Genomic DNA, 26,462 nt, shown 5'->3' on the forward strand with positions numbered 1-26,462 from the left:
ATGGCGAAATACATATATATAGTGGACGAACATATGCTAATAGGACTGAAGTACGTCGAAAAACAAGAAAAACAAGCAGAAATCAGCTCAGAGTAATATAGGAGGCTTCCTCACTTGAGCATGCACTAGTTAAGGGACACCTGACTACAATGGATATCATTCAAGGAGACTTAAGCTGAATGCTCTGTAGCAGAGAATCTGTAGTCAGAGAAGTCGATTACATATATGGAATCAAGCACTCTCTTATTTTTATTTCTCTCTCTCTCTCTCTCTCTCTCTCTCTCTCTCTCTGTCACGCTCTTTTCGCGCCACAAAAGAGTTATATCAAAGTTACTCTTATCTTATAGCCTTATACTCTAATATCCTCTAAGGTTTTTTATTCTTGTATCAGTGTTTCAAAGTTTTTTATAAATTAAATGTATGAATCTAAATGTAATGTTTTTCGACGTCAAGCGGTATAACTGGTTGCGTTTGTCGTATTTTCCCCCAAATTATCTAAAATCTAGAGGTTACGACACCAAGCTTGTGATAGGACCATCCGAGTTCATATTCCAGCCAACCCAATACTTTTTCAATATAATTCTTTGTGTCTATCGAATGTACACTAGATTTCTTTTTCTATTCGGGGTAGATTGAAAAAAAATATTATGATAGCTGGCAAATGAAGTCGGATTGCCCAATCAAATTTAGCGTCGTAACCATCCATCCATCCAATGGCACTACAGCCCAAATCGAGCCTTGGCCTCCTTCAATAAGCTTCTCCAATTATTTCGATTTACCGCTGTTCTTTTCCATGAACGCGTTCCCAGGAGGTTCCTGGCATCCTCATCGACTTCGTCTTCCCATTTCTTTTTAGGTCTTCCAACAGGTCTTCTTCCCTGCATTCTTGCATTCAGCAATTTTCGGGGGATTCTATTCTCATGCATGCGGACCACGTGCCCTGCCCACCGTAATCTCTGCAGTTTAGTGTGTTGTGCTAGAGTTGGTTCGCTATATTGCTCGTATATTTCTCTATTATACCTAATTCGCCAGTTGTTATTTTCACTTTCGCGTCGTAACCACTAAAACTCAATAGACATTTTCGGCGATAGTGGTTAAATGGATTATACTTTTGGAGCTCGATAACTTCTAAATGGTTTAGCAGATTTTGATAAATAACATTAGTTTTGAAAGGTATTGACAAGTGTTATCTGATGCATCTAAGGTCAAAAATGATAACTGAAGGTATTATAGGATTTAGTGAGCTTGAGAAACCGTTTTCCCCTTAGGAAATATGTTTTTTCTATGGATGCTACACAATTTGCAACTTCTCTCACTACTTACATACATTCAAAACGAACAATTTCTCAGGCTGTGAGAAAAGTCGGCCATTGCAGTGAGAAATATTTTTTCTCACGGGTTCCATACGTAGAATCGCGGTTTCCATGGTAACATGCACAATACAAACACAAATATTTTTGTCAAATAAAATGTGTCAAATCAAAACTTACCAGGAATTACCTTTCAAAACTGTTCAATATAACTGGTACCTATAATTTTAAATAAATAAAAGTATATAAATATTAAGAATATTAAATACCTACATATTATGTGTATAATATGTATTTTATTTCAATTTTGCCATATAATCTACATAAAAGCACCTAAATTATTTAATTTTGAAGTTTGAACTCTTGACAAAAACGCATCCATAGAAAAAGTACAGTGTACAACACGTGAGAAAACGGCATATTTCTCTCTCGCTTGATTTGCGGCACTCGCCTCGTACCTCGGCTCGTGCTAACAAATTTCTGCGCTCGTGAGAAATATGTATTTTTTCTCTCTTGTTGTACAATATACTATTATCATAATTATGAGGCCTATAACTTAAAAATTAAAATTTTGCCAGATATGAGGTATACACCGTTAGAGGCTACAAACATTTGCCTCTTTTTAAATAGAAATTAAGGGAATTTTCTGAGCTCTGTAACTTTTGAATGGTATAACCGATTTTCAAAATTAGACATGCATTGGAAAAGCAATGATAAATACTATCATAAACCCTAGAGGTCGGATTAAAAATTTTAAAATTTTTGGGAGTTTTGGGGTCGAGGATGAAAAACAGACCCAAAATGGGGAACGTCGTAAAACCCACACCCTCAGATCAAAATGGGTGGTTGACATATCGATGTCAACTTTATATATCGAAACTTTAAGATGGGTTTTGTCCCATTTTTCAATTCAGTCACGTTGACAGAACCGAAAACTTCGCGTAACATATAGTGTCGTATGTATAGATATAATAACTATATGGGCTGCTCTGTGCATCGAGGTGTAACGCCAATATTAAGGATTGAGTGGTCTAGCCATCTGTCTGTCACATGCGCGGGATATCTTGATAGCCCACCGATCGACTGCTTCCGCGTTATGCTTTTTTGCTCAGTATGCCTTGTCTACCCTTAATTTGTCTATGGTCGCATGTAGGGCGGTGTGCGCCACTGGCTAGAACTACGGTTCTCTGGGATTCACGAAAAGATTAACCACCAGATTAACAGCAAAAATCTATGTCGTTCAATGTTGATCAAGGTATGTAATTCTAAAATATAATTTACCACTCATGACTATTTGCTAGGGATAAAAAAATAACAAAATACGTTAATAAATTTTATACATCATCATTTTATTGAGTTAGTTAATTTTGAAAAAGCCTTCGATACTAAGTATAATCGCCCAGGATTTAATGAATCTATTATAAAATTCTCGAATTACCTACCGATTCTATGGATAACTTAATTAGCCAGCTAATTGGGATATGATTTTTATTATTTGAAAATAATGAATTAATCAAAATATCATAAATGAAATTATTTCACTGAATTTATCAATCGATCCAATAATATTATCCAATAATTACAAAATATTTTGGTTTATTGAACTATTTAATTAGCGCTATATATGTTTGTTATCCTTGGAGTGAATATTAATTTGTTATAACACATTACTTAATAAATAGCTAGATATGTTATTGAATTTATATTTTTCTTCAAATTATACTTCAGGAAATATATAAAGTTGATAATTATAATTGAACTTATTTCGCGATAAGTAAATAGTGCTGCTAATGGTAAATTGGTAAAAGATCAATCAGTCAATATAATAAAAAAGATCAGCATCATCATCAGTGGTGCTACAGGCCCATGAAAGAGCCTCGACCTTCCCAAGTCTATTACGTCAGTCAGTCCTATCCATTGCCAACCGTTGCCAGTTTGCTGCGCCTATTTTTCCCCATCCTCATCTGCACCATCTTAATTTTGGCCTACCCCTATTTCTACTTCCCACAGGTTGTAACACAAGGATTCTTCTAGGAGGGTTGTTCTGCTGTGATCTTGCTAGATGTCCTGTCCATCTTAGTCTTCCTATTCTTATAAGAGGTACTACGTCTTTACCACCAAATATTACGTTTATATCTGTGGTATACCTCGTAGTTGTACCTCCTCCAAACACCATTTTTACTGATGCCACCGAATATTCCTCTTAGGATCCTTCGTTTAAATATAAGCAGAAGGTTTTCATCTGCCTTAAAGATGGTCCATGTCTCCGATCCATATGTGAGCACTGGTTGAATAAGGGTTTTGTATATGATTATTTTTGTTTTTTGGCTTAAGTTTCTGTTTCTCATATGTCTACTCAGTCCAGAATAGCATTTTTTTTCTTCCTGGAAGCCGTAGGTGCATGCACCCCGGTCGCACTGCAGTTTTTCAGACTATTGTACTTTCTTCCATTTGTTCTCATGACACCCAATCCAATATAGTAGTGCTCTTCACTAGCCCGTAAAGGTCCATTGGGTTAGTGCCATATACTGTCGGACTTGGTCTGCAGTTTGTTTGCTTGCAAAATAGCATTTGTTTGCTAGGATTATCCTTCGCTTGATTTCTTCCATCATGACGTTCTCCTTGGTGATCACAGAATCTAAGTATGTGAATTTGTACACCATTTGACCGATGTTTCTGGCTCTATTGTTGGGTGTTGATGCCAGCATCTTAGTTTTCTCCCCGTTTACTTGCAGGCCCTTATTTTTTGAGACATTTGAGAAGGTGGTATACATTTCTTCTAGCTTGCGTGTTGTGCGGGCCTCTGGGTCCACGTCATCTGCATATTCCAAAATTTGGGATGATTTTTTAAAAATACTTCCTCTGTTGTCTATTCGGGCATCTCTGACCGCCTTTTCCAGAACTGTGTGGAAAAGGAGACACGCCAGCGCATCTTCCGTGTCGCAGCCCAACATGCGTTTCAAACGCCTGTGATTGTTCGCCCTGTATTTCGACTTTGCAAATAACTTTACGCATTGTAGCCTTAACCAATCTTATCAGTTTATCAGGGATGTGGAATTCATCCATGGCTTCATACAATTTATTTTTTAGGACACTATCATAGGCCGATTTAAAATCTACAAAACATTGTATATCTCGATATTGAATTCATTGGTTTTTTCCAGATTTTCCTGGATTGTCTAGTCAAACAGAATGCATATGTCTGCAAATGTTTAGTCATTTACATTGAAGAAAAGGCAGTCAAATTACCGTCCAAAAATTTGACCCAAACGATTAAACTAAATAAAAGCGTTTAATTAATTAATACGCCAAAACGAATTCTAATGTTAATTGTAGCACAAAACGTCTCTACCGGTGGTTTTTATAAGACTACGATAAAAACCCGAATTTTTTTAATTCGAGTTTTGGTTGAAGTTTTGTTTCGTATCGTATTGAAATTTGACACGAATAAGCGCCGATTTTTATATAAACAAATATATGAGCGTTCAAATTTGAAACCTTATTGTTTATTTATGAAGCATAACGTAAACAATTAACGTAAAAAGTGAAATTATGTATAGTTCATATCATTAGCTAAAATCCGTAGAAGTTTCAAGTTTCTAGATTGTAAAAAGCAAGAGAATTTAAGGATTCTCCATTAAAATAGTTTTTTTTTATTTAAACAATTAATAAACATAAAAAAAATGTTATTGCCTATTCGTGTATTGTTCCCACAAATGCAAATGTCTGCAAATCATTAAATTGCATTAAAGAAAAGGCAGCCAAATTAACGTCTAAAGATTTGACGCAAACTATTGAACATAAAAGCGTTTAATAATAGTATATTAAGTATGGAGAACGGTAAGGGTTTTATACCGATTGAAGACAATTGTTTGGAGGAAGAGCGGAGCGACGACTCCAATTATTGTCTGAGATCGGTTACCCTTAACGTTCGACATGCTTATAACGTTTTTTGCACGATTGATACCATTATAAATTATAAAATTAAACATTTTCGTCATATTGACTACTTTCATTCATTTTATCAAGATAGATACTTTGGTTGTTAGGTAGTAACTAGGGTGCATAACAACAATGGAGAATTGAGTTTTTATTTAGTTGTCAATAATTTTAAGTACAATTTTGATTATTATAAATTAAAATATGAGCGAAAGTAAATTTGAAAAAATTGAACGGGCTTGGGAAGAAGGCTGTTCCGCAATTATTCCCGAAAAATCCAAAATCCGTTATCAAAATACCTAGCAAAGTTTTAAAAAATGGTGCGAAGGCAAGAATTTAAGAATCGAAGAAAAGACTATATTGGCATATTTCGTTCAAAGACATATTCAGTTGAAAGCTCCTGGAAGCCTCTGGGCAGAATATTCAATGATTAAATCCACCGTTTTTTTTTATGATGGCATTGATATTTCCAAGTTGTCAACTTTGATCGCGTATTGGGATTTCATTAAATAATTTAAAAAATTGTACCATAAGTTTCAATATTAATAAATAATTCGTTAGTTTTCTTTATTCTTTCAAAAAATAAATTAAAATTAAGAGATTTTTTAACTCGACGGTAAGTGAATCACTTACCGTCGAGTTGGAGTACTTACTGTCGAGTTGGATTACTTACCGTCGAGTTGCTAGTAAATGTCACCTACTAACGTAAAATCTGTCACGGTAAACAGTCAAAAATGATCAATCGTGCAAAAAAATGGATAACGACAGAACACCTAGCAGAACGCTTATCGGACGTCGGCCAGTCGGAAGACCAAGGAAGAGGTGGATAGACGAAGTGAGAACCGATGCTAAAGAGATATTGAGGGTGGACAACTGGAGAAGAACAGCCAGAGACATAATATGTTATGCCAAGTATATATTATGTACTTGTAGGCGAATGCTAGAGGAGGCCAGGGCCCGACTTGAGCTGTAGTGCCATAGGAAAGAGAGAGAGAGAGAGAGAGAGAGAGAGAGAGAGAGCAGTGGCGGCCGGTCAGGGTCGGCAGTGCCGACCCACACATTATGGACACATTGTAGATTTTCTAAATATTTAAATTAATCCAGAGTTGATGATATTTGTTTCTGTAAAATAAAAAAAATCTGTGAGATAATACAGACTAAATTTAATTCATTGTTTTTAAAAAGAATTCGATCAATCCGATACGTTACGTGATCCCTACGCGTAAGAAACTTTCAAATTAATAATCCCAGCCGTGCATCCGATTGCGATTGTATGAATTCTTTTTTATAAGATCAGCTTCGCTTCGACGGCAAGCCGTCCCTAGATCGACGATTTGAAGCGCTGCGCTGTGGAATATTAGACAACCAATTATATTTTTAACTATTTAGAATGGGAAATAAGCCACAATATTATTAAAAAATGATTTTTATTAACGTTTCGACGCCCAAATCGGGTGCCGTTGTCAAAATACAAAATACTATTAATATAAACAAAAATGTTGTTGCTTAGTAAAAAAATTCTTCTAATAATTTATTTAATTTGACTCATTTATATCGGCAATTCAGATACATATGATACATTTTAAAGTAGAAGACTTTAAAATGATATTGCCAATATTTATGAGTTGCGTTCCTGGGACGACTTTACTGAAAGATAGTTCATTCGATTACATGAAATCAACCCCAACTCAAGAATATCCGTCACAAAAAATCATAGCATGTGATCTGTCACATGCAACGGTGACATTAAAATTCTCGCGTTAGAGATCTCATAGTAAATCACGAGGGAAAACCAGGAAAAACCTCGTGATACTATCCCGACATCGTAAGTATTTGGTCTTACATTTAATTTACTCTCAAAATTAATACCAAATTCTGACTTTACTATAATTTTGTTTAAATTATAAATAATATCAATAATACATGGGTATATAAGTAATACTAAAATATAAAATATGTACTAACTCGACTATTGACTTACTAATTGTGGTATTTTCTTTCTATTGACTTCCTCTTTCAGTATGGGTATCCACATCCTACTGCATTCCACCGAGGAATTTGCGACACAATTGGTTTCGTTTAGCATAATTAGAGCCGCTTCTTTGATTTTTCTCTTTTTACTATCTGTTTCTTTCAGGACTATACTTGAATCTCTCCACTGAACTCTATGTTCATTATCCCATGCGTGTTGACATATTTGAGATCTATCAAATTCTCTATTTTTAATATAAGATTGATGTTCACTTATTCTAACGTTTAATGGTCTTGATGTTTCACCTATATAAAACTGTTCGCATTCACAAGGTATTTTATAAATACAATTCTTTGTCCTTTCTTGTTCATTGTTAGGTTTAGTTTTAGATAGAATAGATCTCAATGTGTTGGTTGTTTTGAATGTTGTTGAAATGTTGAATTTATTTCCTATTGTTTTAAGTTTCTCGGATAGTCCTTTTATGTATGGTATTGATATTTTCCTCGTATTATTTCTTGTGAATGTTGTAGGATCCCGTTCTATGTTGTTCCTTATTATAAATAAGGAATTGTCAAGATTGGATCGAATGGAACAGAACAACATAGAACGGGATCCTACAACATTCACAAGAAATAATACGAGGAAAATATCAATACCATACATAAAAGGACTATCCGAGAAACTTAAAACAATAGGAAATAAATTCAACATTTCAACAACATTCAAAACAACCAACACATTGGGATCTATTCTATCTAAAACTAAACCTAACAATGAACAAGAAAGGACAAAGAATTGTATTTATAAAATACCTTGTAAATGCGAACAGTTTTATATAGGTGAAACATCAAGACCATTAAACGTTAGAATAAGTGAACATCAATCTTATATTAAAAATAGAGAATTTGATAGATCTCAAATATGTCAACACGCATGGGATAATGAACATAGAGTTCAGTGGAGAGATTCAAGTATAGTCCTGAAAGAAACAGATAGTAAAAAGAGAAAAATCAAAGAAGCGGCTCTAATTATGCTAAACGAAACCAATTGTGTCGCAAATTCCTCGGTGGAATGCAGTAGGATGTGGATACCCATACCGAAAGAGGAAGTCAATAGAAAGAAAATACCACAATTAGTAAGTCAATAGTCGAGTTAGTACATATTTTATATTTTAGTATTACTTATATACCCATGTATTATTGATATTATTTATAATTTAAACAAAATTATAGTAAAGTCAGAATTTGGTATTAATTTTGAGAGTAAATTAAATGTAAGACCAAATACTTACGATGTCGGGATAGTATCACGAGGTTTTTCCTGGTTTTCCCTCGTGATTTACTATGAGATCTCTAACGCGAGAATTTTAATGTCACCGTTGCATGTGGTTGTCTTTTTAAAGACAGATCACATGCTATGATTTTTTGTGACGGATATTCTTGAGTTGGGGTTGATTTCATGTAATCGAATGAACTATCTTTCAGTAAAGTCGTCCCAGGAACACAACTCATAAATATTGGCAATATCATTTTAAAGTCTTCTACTTTAAAATGTATCATATGTATCTGAATTGCCGATATAAATGAGTCAAATTAAATAAATTATTAGAAGAATTTTTTTTTTACTAAGCGACAACATTTTTGTTTATATTAATAGTATTTTGTATTTTGACAACGGCACCCGATTTGGGCGTCGAAACGTTAATAAAAATCATTTTTTAATAATATTGTGGCTTATTTCCCATTCTAAATAGTTAAAATTGTAAAAATGCCACAAGAAAATAGCTTCAGAACAAAACCAATTATATATTTCACCATAATTTCACCCGTATTTCAATGGCAGGGTCCGGCATATAAACAATCTGCCGATCGGTGATAGGTAGACACAGCAGCAGGCAAGCCACGTACCCTGCTAAAGTGCGCTCGGGATGAAATTAATTATGAAATAAAGTAGCTTTTGGAATTTTAAATCTCGGTTAGTTTTCACTGTAGCAGATTTTCGTAAACAGCTTTTGGAAGTTTTTAATTTTATTTTATTAAAAAAGGCGACAATTTTGCAAGTGATGATATTATCTCGATTCGTGAAACAATCGGTTTGAAAACTTTACTAAATGATTATTCTTTTAATATTTTTTTTACATATTTTTAAGAAAGTGTTTACCCAAACTGATGTGATATTCAATGTTGTTGAAAATCAGTCAACTGACATTATTTATTCCAAAAATAGAATAACAAAGCTGGTAAAAAATCTCAGAGATAGTAATTTTCAATATAATATACGCAGTGACGTTTTGGATTCGCTTGATATTTCCGAACACCCCCAAAAAATACAAAAGTATGACACAGATCTCGAAAAACAAGTATATTTTGAAATTTTTGATACTATTACTATTTGTGCAAATAGATACTCCTTTTTTTCAAATTTTGAAGATTTGCAAATTTTTGAAGCTTTGCAAAAATTTAAAAGTTACGCCAAAGAATTTTCAAAATATCTACTAGACAAGTGTATTAAAACTATGCATCATTCTTAATTCAAATAGACAACTAAAGAAATGAATTAAAAGTTTTATATGCTGATCCAAATATTTTCAGAAGATGGGATAAGTTACAAAATATGTATAATTTTATATACTGCAATTCATTGCAACAAACTGTTCCCGAAATTAATAAATTATTATCATGAATTCTCTCATTGCTACCAATTTTTGCCTTAAGGTGATACAGTAGCGATCAACAGGTAGCAACAAATGCGGTCCAAGACTCCGAAAGTTCTACGAACTTTCAAAAGTGAGGCAACAGTGCGTCGGTGATTCGACACTGACAGTGACGTTTATACTATCAAAAACAATAATTTTTATACAGATAGGGGCGAAATGCTGCCAAGTCAGTGACGTTCGATTTCTTGTTAAAAAAAATCGATTTTTGGTAGTTTCAATGTGACACAAAGTCTGGGCACGGGATAAAAAAGTTTATTTGAAGAAAGTGTATTTTTTTGTCTTTCTTAATGGCGGTATAGGCTCCTTTTTGCAATATTTTATTTAGTTATAGAGTAATTTCCACATACTAACATATTTCTGAAATTGGGCTCTGTATCGTCATTCTTTATTATATTACGAATAAGTGTGCCAAATATCTCCACAAAATATTCAAAATTACAGCCGCAATCTTGGAACACGTTTGTTGCTACCTGTTGATCGCTACTGTTTCCTCTTAAATGAACGGGATTTCTCTTGTCTCAAAAGTGTCAAAACGTATTGTCGAAACACCATGAAACAAAAGAGTATGTCAAGCTTTTCTCAAATGTCAATAGAAAAAAACTATTAAAATATCTCCAACACATCACTAAATTTTACGATGATGTTATAACCCATTTTGCTACGTCCAAACAACATAGACTAAAGTTAATTTATAAACATGTTTAGGATCTAAATCTAAATCTAATGTGAAAAAAACAAAAAAAAAACAAAAAAAAATAAATAAAAAAAAACAAAAACCAAAAATCAAAAATCTTCTATGATGATTGAAGCCTTTAGTTAGATGGTATACCTATCTGAGGAGACAAAAATCTTGCCGACCCTGTCCCTAAAGCCACGAGCCGCCACTGAGAGAGAGAGAGAGATAGAGAGAGAGAGAGAGAGAGACAGAGAGAGAGAGAGACAGAGAGAGAGAGAGAGATTGAATGTACATAACATCAAAAAAATTAATTTTTTTTTGAAAAAAAGCGTATAACTTTTTTTGGGGATGGCTGCAGGTCTATTTTTTTAAGCTTATGTTTAATCAAACACTTTATTTCTAATTTTTTTCAGATTTTTCCGTAAGGTTCGCCTCTTTAAAAAATGCGAAAACTGTTTTTTCAGTCCTTCCTCTTTTTAACGGCTTCTTATGATTTTTAAAATATTGTATAAGCAAAATTGATGGGTACAATTGACTTTATTTTCATTTAATTTTTATTTACAACCTGCTACAAAAGCGCAAACTTACCTTAAATCAATTATATCACAATAACAAAGACGCCTTCCTTGTTTCGAGACAACAATAAATCTCATCGAAGTATATAAACTTAATATTTCTATATTAATGTCAACCATAAATTAACAATGAAGATAATTATTAATACAAGAAAAAATATAAAACTTTAAAAAATTAAAACTACATGAATTAATTTGAATTAAGATAAAAGATAGCAAAAACCTTCAAAAACAATAAAATTATAAAACCTGACTTCTTATGAGGAGATGACAAATTCTTACCATTTACATACAATGAAAATGTTAGTATAAATAAAAATAACTGGTTCTGACAATCAAACTCTTACATTAATACCAAGGTGGTCAAATATACATTATACAAGTTGAAAATATTACATTATACGATATGGAAAAAAGCAGAGGTCATAAGGTGAATTAGATTCAATGGGAGCAATCGAGATCAATATAAACTAACATGGATAAAATTATATTAATAATATCACACCATAAGAAAGTCATAGTTACGACCGCACCAGGGGGTCTGGGGCTAGTGACCCTCTCCTCTAGTCCAAGAAGTTCAAATGTCCTATTTAAGAGATGGCTATGGTCTAGTCACAGAATAAAGAGGGACAGTAAAACCTCTTCTGTGTCGGTACTTTGATCTCAAGAAGTAATACCGGCAATACGCAATTGGTAATTCACCAGTGGTGGATGCGGGTTTTCCCTGTTAAAACCGGTACGTTTCTACGCGACTAGCAATGCAAGAGTGGTGGTCTAGAGACTGGGAACCTTGCGCGGTCGCCATGCGCGTTGAAAGATCTTACTTCCAATTTTTCGGAGAGTACTGAGAATAGTCCTCTCCCTCTTTATACTGTGGTCTAGTCGAGTACTTTCAGCTAGCGAAATCGCCGTTCCGTTCACATTGCAGGTGTCCACCGGCCGAAGTCTAATAAACCGGCGGCATGCATTTGAGGTAGGTATTGCTAGTTGAATTACATTTCCAAGAACAACTAAATCTCTTAAATAATACGCGATGTTCTGGCCTAGTAGAGTAAGCGCAGAAAACCGAAGTAAATCAGGTCCCATACCCACTCAAAGAATCCATGAATGGATTGTTAACTACGATCCCCCCTCGGGATTTTCATCCGGCGATGCCTTAACGTCCGGAAACTCCTGAACTCAGAAAACCCAACAATTTACGGAGAAAGACGCATTTGAGTTTTTTCTGATATTCAGGAGGAATTCGTAGTCTCCGTCATACCTATGTTGCTACACGAACACTTGCCCGTTAAAAAAATTGAAGGAGTTTTAAATTATGGATGTCCATCCAGTGGACGTGACTACTTATGAAGTTTTTGAAGTTATATTTCTTTAGGCGCGATTGAGATTGAGGGTGAATTTATATTGATCTGCGCGCATGCGCACACCGACAATTTGGTATTAGTCTTTATACGGGCTCTGATTGGTTGTTGAAATGATCTGTCAATAATTGTTCAAAATGGAGGTTATCGGTAAACAAAAATGTTGTATAATATATTAGTTTTTATTGTTGTGAGGACAGAAATTAAATCAAATTTATAATTATAGTGACTTCTTAAATAGTTTTGAAAAGCCACAGGTACCTAATTCTAAATGTTTCAGTTGTATTCCAATAAAAAATTATCTTCATACCTATTTGGAAAATGTAAAAAAAAAATAATGTACTTACCTAGTACTTGCTATGCTATACCCGTAGTAGGCAATGCTTTAATTTACATAATCGGATTACGAACAAACTTTCTACAAATTTTCATCTAATGTATCGTTTTCTTACTCTATATATTGTTGTATTTTAATTCGACAAAAATCAAACTAATAAAAATTCATATAAACAAAATGTCAAAAAGTTGTTCAGTTTGTGTATATTCCCACATGACATATACGTGACGGTGGTGCAGTTTGAAATCGATTCGACTCTCGTACGGCGGGATACACGGGAAGTAGGTTCAAGCCCAATGCAAGTTATATCATTTTTTTATTTTTTTTTATAGATTTTATAATTGTAAGTATATTATTATATAATTTTTTTCAGAAAATACGTATTTAATTAAAATTTTTGGCAACAATTATTGTTCAGGAAATATTTGTGGCATTTTTCAATGTGTTTGTGTGTGTTTTATTCTTTAATTTTTTTAATTTTTGGTATTGTTTTAATAAAAATTTTTGGAAAGTAGTAGAGAAACTGTTTAAAGCAGCGGTTCTCAATCTGTGGTACATGTACCACAGGTGGTACATATCATTATTTGCGGTGGTACACAAAACACACAAAAACTTAAAATAGTAGTACATAGTAAGTCTTGATTATACAATCTAAAAATATAGAAATATAAAAAAAGAAACTTTAGATGGTACATGACTCAAAAAGATTGAGAACCGCTGGTTTAAAGTATATTGATTTCGTTGAAATCATATAATAGAAGTATAACTTTCTTACGTGCATACAAAGTACACACATTCTTTTTTTATTTTTTCATTTACTCAGGATACCCAGTACTGCGGTATGAATGTCGCGCAAGCTGATTGTGTGCCTTCATAAGTTTCAGTGATGAGCGCGATACTAACCGGCAAAATAACGCAAAAGATGTAAAACATAATGCATTGTGAAATAATAGTTTTTTACGTTACAAGACCGGAAAGTAGTGTTTCTTAGGTCGAACCAAGCAGATTCCAGGGCGATCTGCAGGCGACGCCGAAAGCTTGGAGGACCTGAAAAACACTAATTTTCGGTCGCGCGAAGTACAATATTTTTTTAGACTGACACTTTGATGTAAATTTAATTCTTTGGTTTATTTTACTTTATATGTATAATAAAATGATTAACAAATACTGAAACTAGATACAGATTATAACTGCATAAACTGAATAAATAGGTACATTACTTTTAAATATTTATGTTACAGGTACAATTGTGACTTTTAAATATCTAAAGGGAAGATGCTGGAATTTCTGGAAACTTGTATTTTTTTGTAGTGGTATTCACAAAATTAGTTTCCTGTATATTGTTTTTGGAATATCTTGCATTTATTTTGTTCGCTATATCAATTTTGTTTTTATTGAATCTTCAAGGTAGCCTTCTGCTACAGTCGAGGATTTCCATCCTCCCTGCCGTTTTAAATTTATAATATCACTTTCTCCATCTACGAGTATCTAAAAGCTGAGTTGTTATTTGGAGTTGCTGAGCTCCGAAGAAAGCAGTGACCTGTGAATTCGCCTGTATTTTCTAATTTAAGATAAGAGGCGATTTTGCCTTTGCCAGGGGCTTTTTCCACAGAATGCAATCATACTACTTAGGTTAAATATTTCCCATTAAAAAAAATAGCCCTTTATTGTTGATATGCAGTACAATGGATGTGAAATCAGGCTACAAAATTATATGAGGATGGATTACGGAAGTTTATTTTTAGCCCAGGCAACCAAATTACGTTTACAAAACGTTGAAAAAGACGTCATAATTATCAGCAAACCACGTCAGTTTATCACGCTTTTTCGACGTCGAAAGTCACGTGAATCTGTCCCACCATAATTGACGTCATTTTTATCACGTTTTAAATACGTGATTTCAAAAACGTAGTTTTTATGTCGTGTTTTAGATTATTTTTCATTTTATGGTTTTAAAGATACACAATAATTATTCGTATGGGCGTTGTTGGTATTGCAATTTTTCATTTAACCGTTTTAAATTTAGCCCTTAGGCTAAAAGTAAAACCAAAAGGAAGACTCTCTAAAATGTATAGAATTACAATACCCTCAATGCAACATACCTATATAGAATTTTCACTTTTCATATATACTTACTGTGTCAAACTTGAAACAACATATAAACTAATAAATAATTTATTAATAGTATAGTATATTTGATCCCAAAGATGGCATAACCCAGACATCCAAAGTGAAAGTTATCTTTCAAAACCAAATTGTTCTATATGGTCAACACAATGTCCAGAAAAAAGTCACACCATTTTGAGCGTCGTGTTTGGGGGGGAAAGGGGGGAGAAATCGGTAAATTCGTAGTTTTTTAAGTTTTTCGCCAATATTTTTAAAACTATGCCGTTTAGCATGAACAACCCTCTATACAAAATTGTTCTACATTAAATTTGAAATAAAAAAGGCCCTATGCATAATCTTTCTAAAATGAATGGTTCCAAAGTTACGGAGATAGTATAGTATAACTGGTCCAAAAAAAGGCCTAACCCAAACATCCAAAGTGAAAGTTATCCTCCAACACCAAATTGTTCTATAATGTCCACATAATGTTCAGAAAAAAGTCACACCATTTTGAGCGTCGGGTTTCGGGGGGAGAGGGGGGAGAAATCGGTAAATATAAAAAGTATCGAAAACCTCCACATTTCACCCTCCGTAACTCTGGAACCGTTGATTTTATAACAATTATGTATAGAACCTTTTTTGTTTTAAATTTTATGTAGAACATTTTTCTATAGAACATTCCTTACGCTAAAGCATAGTTTTAGAAGTATTGACGAAAAACGTAAAAAAACTACTAATTTACCGACTTTTCCCCCATCTCCCCCCCAAACCGGACGCTCAAAATGGTGTAACTTTTTACTGAACAATATGTGGACCATATAGAACAATTTGGTGTTGAAGGAAAACTTTTACTTTGGATGTCTGGGTTAGGCCTTTTTTTGGACCAATTATACTATACTACCTCCGTAACTTTGAAACCGTTCATTTTAGAAGGGTTATGCATAGGACCTTTTTATTTCAAATTTAATGTAGAACAATTTTGTGTAGAGGGTTGTTCATGCTAAACCTCATAGTTTTAGAAATATTGACGAAAAACGTAAAAAACTACGAATTTACCGACTTCTCCCCCTCTCCCCCCCCAAACCCGACGCTCAAAAGGGTGTGACTTTTTTCTGAACATTATGTGGACCATACAGAACAATTTGGTGTTGGAGGATAACTTTCACTTTGGATGTCTGGGTTTGGGTCTAACTATACCATACTATAACAAATTAATTTAATTAAACTCGATAACACATAATTAGTTCATTAACAGAAAATAAACACCAAAACAAATTAAAACATAACCTCAAACAGTTTTCAAGAAGAATTATTGCATTAAACTAACTCGCTTAAGAAAAACGAATGAAAATCTCTTACTTAACACATCTCTTCAACTAAATATCTAAATGAAAAGTCTTATTTTATCAAACAAAGCACATAAACAATAAATGAAAAACTTCTTATGGAAATTATTGTTTGTAGTCATAACCATTAAGTCTTTAAGCACCTCCCAATTTTGTGACGTCAGACTTAGGCTGTCTGAAATGAAAACGTGTTTTTAGACGTATTTGAACGTCATTAATCTTACGTATTTAAATCACCTACAAAAGACGTATATACGACGTAATCTTCAAACACGTGTATATTATTATATTTAACCAAAAACTGGCGTTTCCTCGACGTTCTTGACGTCACTTGGTTGCCTGAGAGATATGTAATAAGTACTTCAATATTTGTGTCATGTCTTCCTTTCTTTTTCTCCTTATTTCCGCATTATCCATTTAGCATATAATATATTGAATAAAGTTGGGCTTAGTCTGAAGCCTTGCCACACTCCCTTAGTTATCCCGAAACTCTCGGTTAGTTTCCCATTTATTCTAACTCTGGCATAATTATTGTTATTGTATAGGCTTTTAATTGGCAGTATCAGACGATTGTCCCATTTTAGACAAAACCTGCTACATTTTACTCCAGTTGATGAGTTCGAAAGCTTTACTATAATCTATGAAGCACAGATATACTAAGATGTTGAACTATTTTCTATGATCTATGGTACGTTCAAAAAATATTTATGTCATGTATTTAAATTTGTGCCATGCACCCATAAATGAAACAAAATATAATAATATTGACGTATTCGCCTAATTAGGTTAAATAGATGAGGCTACGGTTACCAATTCGCCTTTAACAGTAAAGGCTGAAACGCATTAGTCAAGAAAGCCACTGCGCATCCGCTAGGACAAATATTCCTATTCGGATTTTTTGCACAATCTTACTCAAAAAGGACCCCTTTTAACAAATTTGCATGTTGCCAGGACCAAAAGTGAGTCAAAAATTTTTTAAACTTTTTTTTTTGTTTTTTTCCTAAAATTATTTTTTTGCATGGAACAAAGTTTTTTTAGGTTTTTTAGATCATTCCAAACAGAAAAGTTTTTTAGTGACATTTCTCTAAAATTGATAGTTTTTGACATAAAAGCGATTAAAAATTGAAAAATTGCGAAATTGGCCATTTTCAACCCTCAAAAACTATGTGAAAAACTAAAAATTTGAATGTTGCCAAGGTAGGTATTCTTTAAATATCGATTGATGAAATCCCGAAGAGTTTTTTGCAATACAATATTCAAAACTCCTTTGTTTTTTAATTGCTAATCAAGCGTGAGCGACACTATTTTCCACCGACAGTATAGTGCAAATGACAGGAATATATTCGTTATTTCGTAAACCGGCGACTTTATGGAAAAATCCCGAAACAGGTCGATTTTTATTTTTAAGTTATTATATTGTGGCATATATGGTATACTAGTGACGTCATCCATCTGGACGTGATGACGTAATCGATGATTATTTTAAATGAGAATGGGGGTCGTGTGCTAGCTCATTTGAAAGGTTCTTCAATTCTCTATTCAGTAATATAAACATTTATATAATTATTTATACAGGGTGTCCTTCTACTTCTTTTTTTGTCAAATAATTTCCTGTATAAATAATTATGTAAATGTTTACATTACTGAATAGATAATTGAAGAACCTTTCAAATGAGCTACCACACGACCCCCATTCTCATTTAAAAAAATCATCGATTACGTCATCACGCCCAGACGGATGACGTCACTAATATACCATAAATGCCACAATATCATAACTTAAAAATAAAAATCGACCTGTTTCGGGTTTTTTCCTTAAAGTCGCTGGTTTACGAAATAACGAATTTATTCCTTTCATTTGCACCATACTGTATACACATGCAACGGTGAATAGAAATTAAAAAACAAAGGAGTTCTGAATACTGTATTGCAAAACTCTTCGGAATTTCATCAATCGATATTTAAAGAATATCTACCTATCATGGTAACATTCAAATTTTAAGTTTTTCACATAGTTTTTGAAGGTTAAAAATGGCCGATTTTGCAACTTTTCAATTTTTAATTGCTTATATGTCAAAAACTATCAACTTTAGAGAAAAGTAACTAAAGATCTTTTCTGTTTGGAATGATCCATAAAACCTAAAAAAACTTTGTTCCATCCAAAAAAAATAATTTTAGAAAAAAAAAACAAAAAAAAACGTTTAAAAAATTTTTGACCCACTTTTGGTCCTGGCAACATGCAAATTTGTTAAAAGGGGTCCTTTTTGAGTAAGATTGTGCAAAAAATCCGAATCGGAATAATTTTCCTAGCGATGCGCAGTGGCTTTCTGGACTACATTAGAGAGTCGCGGACGCAACTCGACTCGTCGCGGACTAGACTAGCTCAGATTCATTACGTTGTTTTTAGTCTTCATGAACGTACTTGTTGGAAGTCGCGAACACGACGAGGACTTCATTCAATTTTTTATGAGAATCTCAAGTCTCTCACTGTCTTGTCCGCGACGAGTCGCGTCCGCACCCTCTAATGCGTTTCTGCCTTTAGAAAGTCGCGGACTCGACTCGACTTAGATAGACTCGTGGACTAGTCTAGTTCAGATTCTTAACGTTGTTTATAATCTTCATGAACGCATTTGGAAGTCGCAGACGCGACGAGGATTGATTTAATCTTTAATGAGAATCTCAAGTCGTCTACTGTCTTGTTCGCGAAGAGTCGCGTTCGCGACTCTCTAATACGTTTCTGCCTTAAGTTGTGCTCACTACGGAGAGCAATGGATTCTATCCTCGCTCCGACCCTTGTTCCCTGGTATTTATATTCGTTATATTCGTGAATTCTCGCATTTAAAATAATGTATTTATTTTACATAGCGATCGATAATATAGTTTCGATCGCTATGTAAAATAAATACATTATTTTAAATAGGCTATTGATTATGTACTATAGAAAGGAACTACAACGTTAACGGGGTTTTATTATTTCCTATGGTCAATGAATCTCTATATCTGAAAAAACCGCGGAGTGCTACCATTTAAAGGGGTGCGTTTTTGAGAAATGGGTGAATTAGTCCCTGGGCACAGGTTACATTAGGGTGAGTTCTATGCACTTTTGGTAAAAACACGTCTACATAAAAATTTTTCCTGGTTAAATTTCCTATCAAAATATAACTTTTTAAAGTCAAAGATACTTTTTTTACAAAAATATATTCAAAAGAAAAAGCACAAAGAAACCCAAAAAAAAGAAATTTTGTTTTGTGTCCCATAACTTTTGTCCACGGGGATATAGGTATAGATATTGCTTCACAGAAAAAAAATTACATATTTTGTCTTTAAAATGATGTTTGGTAGAGGTCATTAGGATTTACAGTTTTCGAAATATGATTTTTCGAAGTTCGCCACTCACAGCAATTTTGGGCAATTTTCCTTGTTATTTCTCAAATATTGTTATGTAACTTTTCTCTACGTAACTTTAGGCATATGCAATGGTACATGTAAGAGGAATAGAAACCAATTAACTCTAAAATGTTCTACTGTATAATTTTGTACGACTTCTTTTAAAGAGGTTATCTTTTTCAAGGCTTTATACTTTTAATGAATTTTTATATTTTTTACGATTATTTTTTAAATTTCCCATTATAACTTTTTTTTTCTACATTTAGGTATATATTATATAATAAAAAAGAAAGCTTTTTCTGTTTACTTTAAAATGGTGTATTATAAAAAATTCTAGGATTATTTTTGAATAAGATATGCTTTTTCAAAATCTAATAAGTACTTGCAACGATTTTTGATTGTAGGATTATTTTTTAAATTCCTCATTATAACTTTTTTATGTGATTGTGTGTTATGATTGAATCTTATTTTTTATAGGTAATACTTTGGATCCACTTGACTCGGCTGGGCAAACTTCAAAATATGGATTATTTCCAATATTTACTGTGAAAGCTCCTGTACCACAAGCTTTGCTTGAAAAAATAGCATGTAAATGTACCGAAGGATGTACAAAAAACTGCGGTTGTAGGAAGATAGGAATTAGTTGTTCAATATTCGGCAATGGGTGCATGTGCATGGGTACTAATTGTGGGAACTCTAAAATAACTGAGGTATCAGAGGAAGATATTGAAGCTAATGCTAACGAAGAGATGGATTTTGATTTTAAAAAAAATTTAAATGTCAACGTTTAAATAATTTTAACTAAAGTGATGTTTTCTAAGACTAATGTTTATGTAATTTTTGTAAAAGAAATAATTGTAAATAATACAGGTAAAAAATATCAAAGAATCACTCGGTTTCCATTACATATTTAAATATAGATGATACACCATTTTAAATAACAGAAAGTAAGCCCTCTTTATTGAGCAATATATTATAATATATTCATGTACAAGAAAAAAAAAGTTATAATGAGAAATTTCAAAAAGAATCGTAAAAAATGTAAAAAATAATATTTTTTTATATTAGGTATTATATAATATATTATATATACTATATATAATATATTATATAATATATATATATATATATATAATATATATAATAATATTATTTTATTTTTATATTATATTATAAAAAATCGTTAAAAGTATAAAACCTTGAAAAACCATAATCCATTTAAAAAAAAGTCGTACAACGTTATACAGTAGACCATTTTAAAGATAATTGATTTCTATTCCTATTACGTGTACCATTGCATATACCTAAAGTTACGTAGAAAAAAGTTACAGAGCAATATTTGCGAAATAACAAGGAAAATTGCCCAAAATTGCTGTGAGTGGCGAACTTTGAAAAATCATATTTCGAAAACTGTAAATCCTAATTACCTCTACTAAACAACATTTTAAAGAAGAAATATGTAGGTTTTTTTTCTGTAAAGCAATGTCTATACCTATATCCTCGTGGACAAAAGTTATGGGACAAAAAACAAAATTTCTTTCTTTTTGGGTTTCTTTGTGCTTCTTCTTTTGAATATATTTTTGTAAAAAAAAAAGTATCATTGACTTTAAAACGCGATATTTAGATAGGAAATTTAGCCAGGAACAATTTTTATGTTAATTTGTTTGTACCAAAAGTGCATAGAATTCACCCTAATGTAACCTGTGCCCAGGGACTAATTCACCCATTTCTCTAAATGGGTGACTTTAAAGGGTACCCCTTTAAATGGTAGCACTCCGCGTTTTTTTCATATATAGATGTCCATTGACCATATGAAATAATAAAACCCCGTTAACGTTGTAGTTCCTTTTAGCTATCTTATTTTGAATATAATCAATAGCCTAAAATGCGAGAATTCACGAATATAACGAATATAAATACCAGGGAGCAAGGGTCGGAGCCAGGATACAGTTTCAGAGCCACTGCTCTCCGTAGTGAGCAAACCCTTAAACATACGCAGTAGGAGAGAGTTTACAATAATTATTAGGTGACTAAACATGTACTGACACTAGCGGCCAAAATTACAAAGACTTTTTTTCTTATTCTTTTATGTTATTAATAGTGTAAATTCTGTAGATCGTAAATAAACAGGCAATATTTATGCTCGTACCGAGGTGGAATATTCTGGGCAGCTGTCGGTGAATTTCTGCAACTCTACACTCGCATCTATCCTATAATTAGTTACCTATCGCAAAAACCGCTAGACAGTTTAGAAGGTCTAGATCGTTCTTATTGGCATAACAAATCCTATTGTCTATTTCGATCATAGCAGGGTGCAGCAACATTACGGTACGTCAACGTCATCGATATCATTGTTTGATTCTTCAGACGAGATAGTTACCTAGCCATTGTCAATTTCATGGTGAATTGGAAGTTGGAAGTGTGTCATAGCGTCGCGTACAATTTATTGCCCAAAGTTATAAATAAATAAGCAGAGAGCATTTCAAGTTCAATGCGGTTGGCCTATTTCTCTAAGCGACCGTGACCATTTTAATCAAATGCATATCAAGTTATTGTAAATAGATCGTAAGAAATACCCCTACAGAGGTATTCGAATTTTTCGCAAAAATATCATTGGATTGAAAAACTGAAAAATACATTTTTTATTTTTTTTTTATATATAGAATGACACCAAACACAAAATCGCAATATTCTCATTCATACATCTGGTCTGGTACATCAGCATAGTTCTCGCTAAGGAGCATTATCGTAGATATATCGGTCATTACTTCTATTGTTGCTTAAAACATTGAGGATTGCCCATATTTTTGTGGAATTAATAGACCTGGATCCCGCGTACCAAAAAAAAGTTGATTAATAGCAAGCGGAAAATTTGTTAATAGCTTAACGGTGTCTAGTCGGACAAACTTTGATGTATGGGAAGACTGGAAAAGGGGAGGATTTAATTGTGGAAAAGGTTAAAAATTTGGAACGTCAGACTACGAAAACGTTCCATGTATTTTGTCGCACAGAACTTCTAATTGATTTATTACCATTTCATTAAACTCTCATTCAAAAATCAGACTGGTGTCTATCACCAACTGGGCATTTTAATGAGTGGAACGTGGAACACGAAAAATATGTCAAATGACAGGAATCATGTTGGATAGTAATACCAGTCTGATTTTTGCATGAGAGTTTAATGAAAGGGTAACACATCAATTTAATGTTATGTCCGACAAAATACATGTAGGCTAGGGTAATGAGACAAAAATATACCCTGTTCGTGACACTTCCGCAGCCAGGGCACTGAAGCGTTTTTTCGACAAGTAATACCTATAGGAACAAATTGTAACTATTTCTTGCGTAGGAGCTGGCGGCCATTTTTATTTATAAACAACTAACTGTCAAAAAATGGCATTTTTCCCTTTTTTTCAAATCAATGGAAAACAGTAAAACTTATGATTTTTTTAGTACTAATATCTTTGAGATTATGGAAAAAGCTTTAAAATGACATATTACAAAGTTTGATATACTCATATTTATTGTTAATATAATTGCGAAAAAAGGTCGGAATTACAAAAAAAACTATTTTCGCAATAACTGTTGTAAAAATTAGTGTACAGATGTGAAATTTTTGTCAAATGAGGGTTCTTTGATGCTTAATATGTGATAAAAATTTCAAAGCGATTCATTCAATTGTTTAAATTTTATTCGAATTGTTGATCTCAAAGAGCATTTTTTTTGCAATAACATAAGTCAGAAAAAAATTATGTTAGAACCATTCCACAGGTGCTGTACGCGCCACTCACCCCCAATTTTAATTTGAGTCAGAGCGCATCGTGGATGCTTGCGATCATCACCCCGACTGAGGGCAAAGACCAGTACTCATTCGTCTTCAGGGTAGTACACTACATACAATTTTGTCACTATAGCAATAAATACATTAGCATTTATAGTGTTTTTCAATAGTTATTCAATAAATACAGAACACTTCAAGCGTCAGCTACAATTTTGGTCCTTCGTAATAAACCAGATCTACAGTTCAATTAATAATAATAAGATTAGTTCTTTTAAAAGCATTGTGTTTCGTGGAAGTGACGCCAAGCCAAGCCGAAAAAGCGCGCGCTCTAGACCCAGTCATCCAACGATTCATCATTCATGAGAGGAGCGCTGCATTTTAGGATTCTTCGATTCTTCAACTGGCCGATCGCAACGACCACATCGAGGCGAGAACAGACAAAGATTCTCAAGTCAGGTACCTATTATACAAATATTCAGAGCTAATATAATCCTTATTTACCGTTTTCCTATACCATTTTTCAATTATTCAATGAAAGCAATTTAAAGACATTTTAACATGTTTTAATTTTAATTCAATTACATATTTCATTTTATTTATCTTACGCTATACTTATCTATTAAATAATAATATTACATATATTATTAAATATAATATTTATTATATTATAAAAATAATTACACAATATCATTATATCGCATATTTATATAGTACTGTCATATTTAGTAGGTATTCGGTTTTATTTTAGTTAAATTCTATTTGCACTTTTAAATAAATCTTGTTGTTTTTGTTTTGTTAATAAATAAAATGGAACATTTAAAAACATTACGTGTCAAGCGAGGTAGCTTAGAAGCGCGACTAGCAAATTTTCAGATATACGTTGAAAAATGCATGACACAAATCGATTCAATAGACGATAGAGTCTTAAAAAAAACAGACTTTCGGATATTGTAAGTCTACTCGCGGAATTTCCGGAGCTTCAGGTAGGCATTGAATGCTCGGTGAAAGAAGACGACTTACAAGGCGAGTATGACAAGCGCAAGGCGTTTGAAAACGACTTTTATTCAATTATTTCAAAAGTGCAAGGTCTTGTCAAGGAAAATAGTACAGATAATGTAGGTTCAGCTTCGGTTTCCAATCCAGAAAATAGCAGATTCCCTAGCTCATCAGAAGTACGATTACCGGCCCTAAATCTGCCAATATATTCAGGAGAGGCAGGTGAATGGCTCCAGTTTCGCGATAGCTTTGATAGCTTGATAAATAGCAACCTTTCCATTAGCAATGTAAAGAAATTTCACTATCTAAAGAGAGCTTTGAAGGGTGAAGCGTTTGAAGTTATCGCCAATATCCAGGTCACACATGACAATCTTCCGATAGCTTGGGATTTATTGTGTGACCAATATACTGACAAGAGGGCATTGTTGCATGTACATACCAAGGCCTTATTCGATATCCATCCTGTAAAAAAGGAATATTCAAAGAGTTTAAGCCACTTGGTAGATCATGTGAGGATGCACTTAAGGTCTTTAAAGTCATTAGGACAGTCTACAGAATCATGGGATACTTTAATTATATATTTGGTATTCACTAAACTTGATCCAGTGACAATTAGAGAATGGGAATCAAAGGATTTCATGAATGATACTCCTAAGTTGGAAGGTTTTCTCACATTTTTGAAACAAAAGTCAAAAATGCTCAAAAGAATGGAGGAAAAACCTACAGAGGCAAATTCAAGCCAAAACGTAAAGGAACAAACTTCTAAACCACCAGCAGAGTCTAGTAATAGATCTAATTCTCATGTTCAGAGAAGTTATCACATCTCAAATCGTACTTGTGCATAATGCGATGCTCCAAATCATAAAATTTATACATGTACAAAGTTTCTAAGGTTGTCTGTGCCTGAACGAACCGATTTAGTCAAAAAATCCAATTTGTGCATTAACTGTCTAAATCGGGGGCATCAAGTAAACAATTGTAACTTTGGTCATTGCAAAAATTGTACTGTTAAGCATCATTCTCTGTTGCACGTTTCCGAACCTTCTACATCTAACACCAATACGCAACAGTCTCTATTTACATTTAATTTAAGTTCAAAACAGGTACTTCTATCCACTGTCTTGTTAGAGGTAGTTGATTCAAAGGGAAATCGTCATGATTGCAGAGCACTTTTAGATCCAGGGAGCCAGTCTAATTTCATTAGTTCACATTTATGCCATATACTTGGACTACCAAGAAAGCCTACAAATATTACGATTTCAGGGGCATTCAAGGTGGAATCCAAAATTCAGGCTGTTTGTCAAATTCAAATTGTGTCTAAAAACACTCCATTTACTGCTCCTTTAGTCTGTTTGGTAGCTCCAGAAATATGCGATGTTGTACCCGAAGCTCCTATTGATCCAGTATCTCTTTCGATACCTACATGTCATAAATGAGCAGATCCTGATTTTCACATTCCCAAACAAATTGATCTTCTCATAGGTGCTGAGTTGTTTTGGGAAACATTATGCATAGGACAGATTCGTCTTAAACCTTCAGGTCCGTTTCTTCATAAAACTAAGTTTGGTTGGATAGTTAGTTGTCCACTTTCAAAGCCCCTTCTTTCAGACCGATCCAGTTCTTCTCCAAGTTATTCACAAAACTTAAACATACAAAGTCAGCTTGCTCGCTTTTGGGAAATAGAGGAGTGTTCTGACTTAATTCAGTCTCCAGAAGAGAAATCTTGTGAAGATATGTTTACTTCTACACACTACAGAGACAACAAAGGTCGATTCGTGGTCTCAATACCCTTGAAAGAACCTATTTCTAGACTAGGTGACTCAAGATCTATTGCACTTAAAAGGTTTCATGGTCTAGAACGTAAACTTCAGCGGAATGCACAGCTTCGAGAGTTATACACTTCATTCATGAGAGAGTATAAAGAGTTAGGGCACATATCCAAGGTAGACCCATCGAATAA

At 33.4% G+C, this 26,462-nt stretch overlaps 2 protein-coding genes across 2 annotated transcripts in view; both read left to right on the forward strand.

Moving 5' to 3' along the window:
* Positions 1-25,347, forward strand: LOC126882562 (uncharacterized). The gene is made up of 2 exons (XM_050647530.1): positions 1-92; positions 24,444-25,347. Exons 1-2 carry the CDS (start codon positions 1-3, stop codon positions 25,345-25,347), a joined length of 996 nt encoding a protein of 331 aa, XP_050503487.1.
* The window catches only part of LOC126881299 (uncharacterized), a 341,601-nt gene that overhangs the window by 217,771 nt on the left and 97,368 nt on the right, over positions 1-26,462 (forward strand). The window lies entirely within an intron of this gene.

Source organism: Diabrotica virgifera, chromosome 3, assembly GCF_917563875.1.
Source record: "Diabrotica virgifera virgifera chromosome 3, PGI_DIABVI_V3a".
Classification (NCBI taxonomy): domain Eukaryota; kingdom Metazoa; phylum Arthropoda; class Insecta; order Coleoptera; family Chrysomelidae; genus Diabrotica; species Diabrotica virgifera.

Bases quoted from the DNA above. Each gene is read 5' to 3' on its own strand.
- LOC126882562 (XM_050647530.1), top strand. From the start codon at position 1: ATGGCGAAATACATATATATAGTGGACGAACATATGCTAATAGGACTG. The intron at 93-24,443 runs GTAATATAGGAG...TAAAAAAAACAG, and splicing joins CAAGCAGAAATCAGCTCAGA to ACTTTCGGATATTGTAAGTC.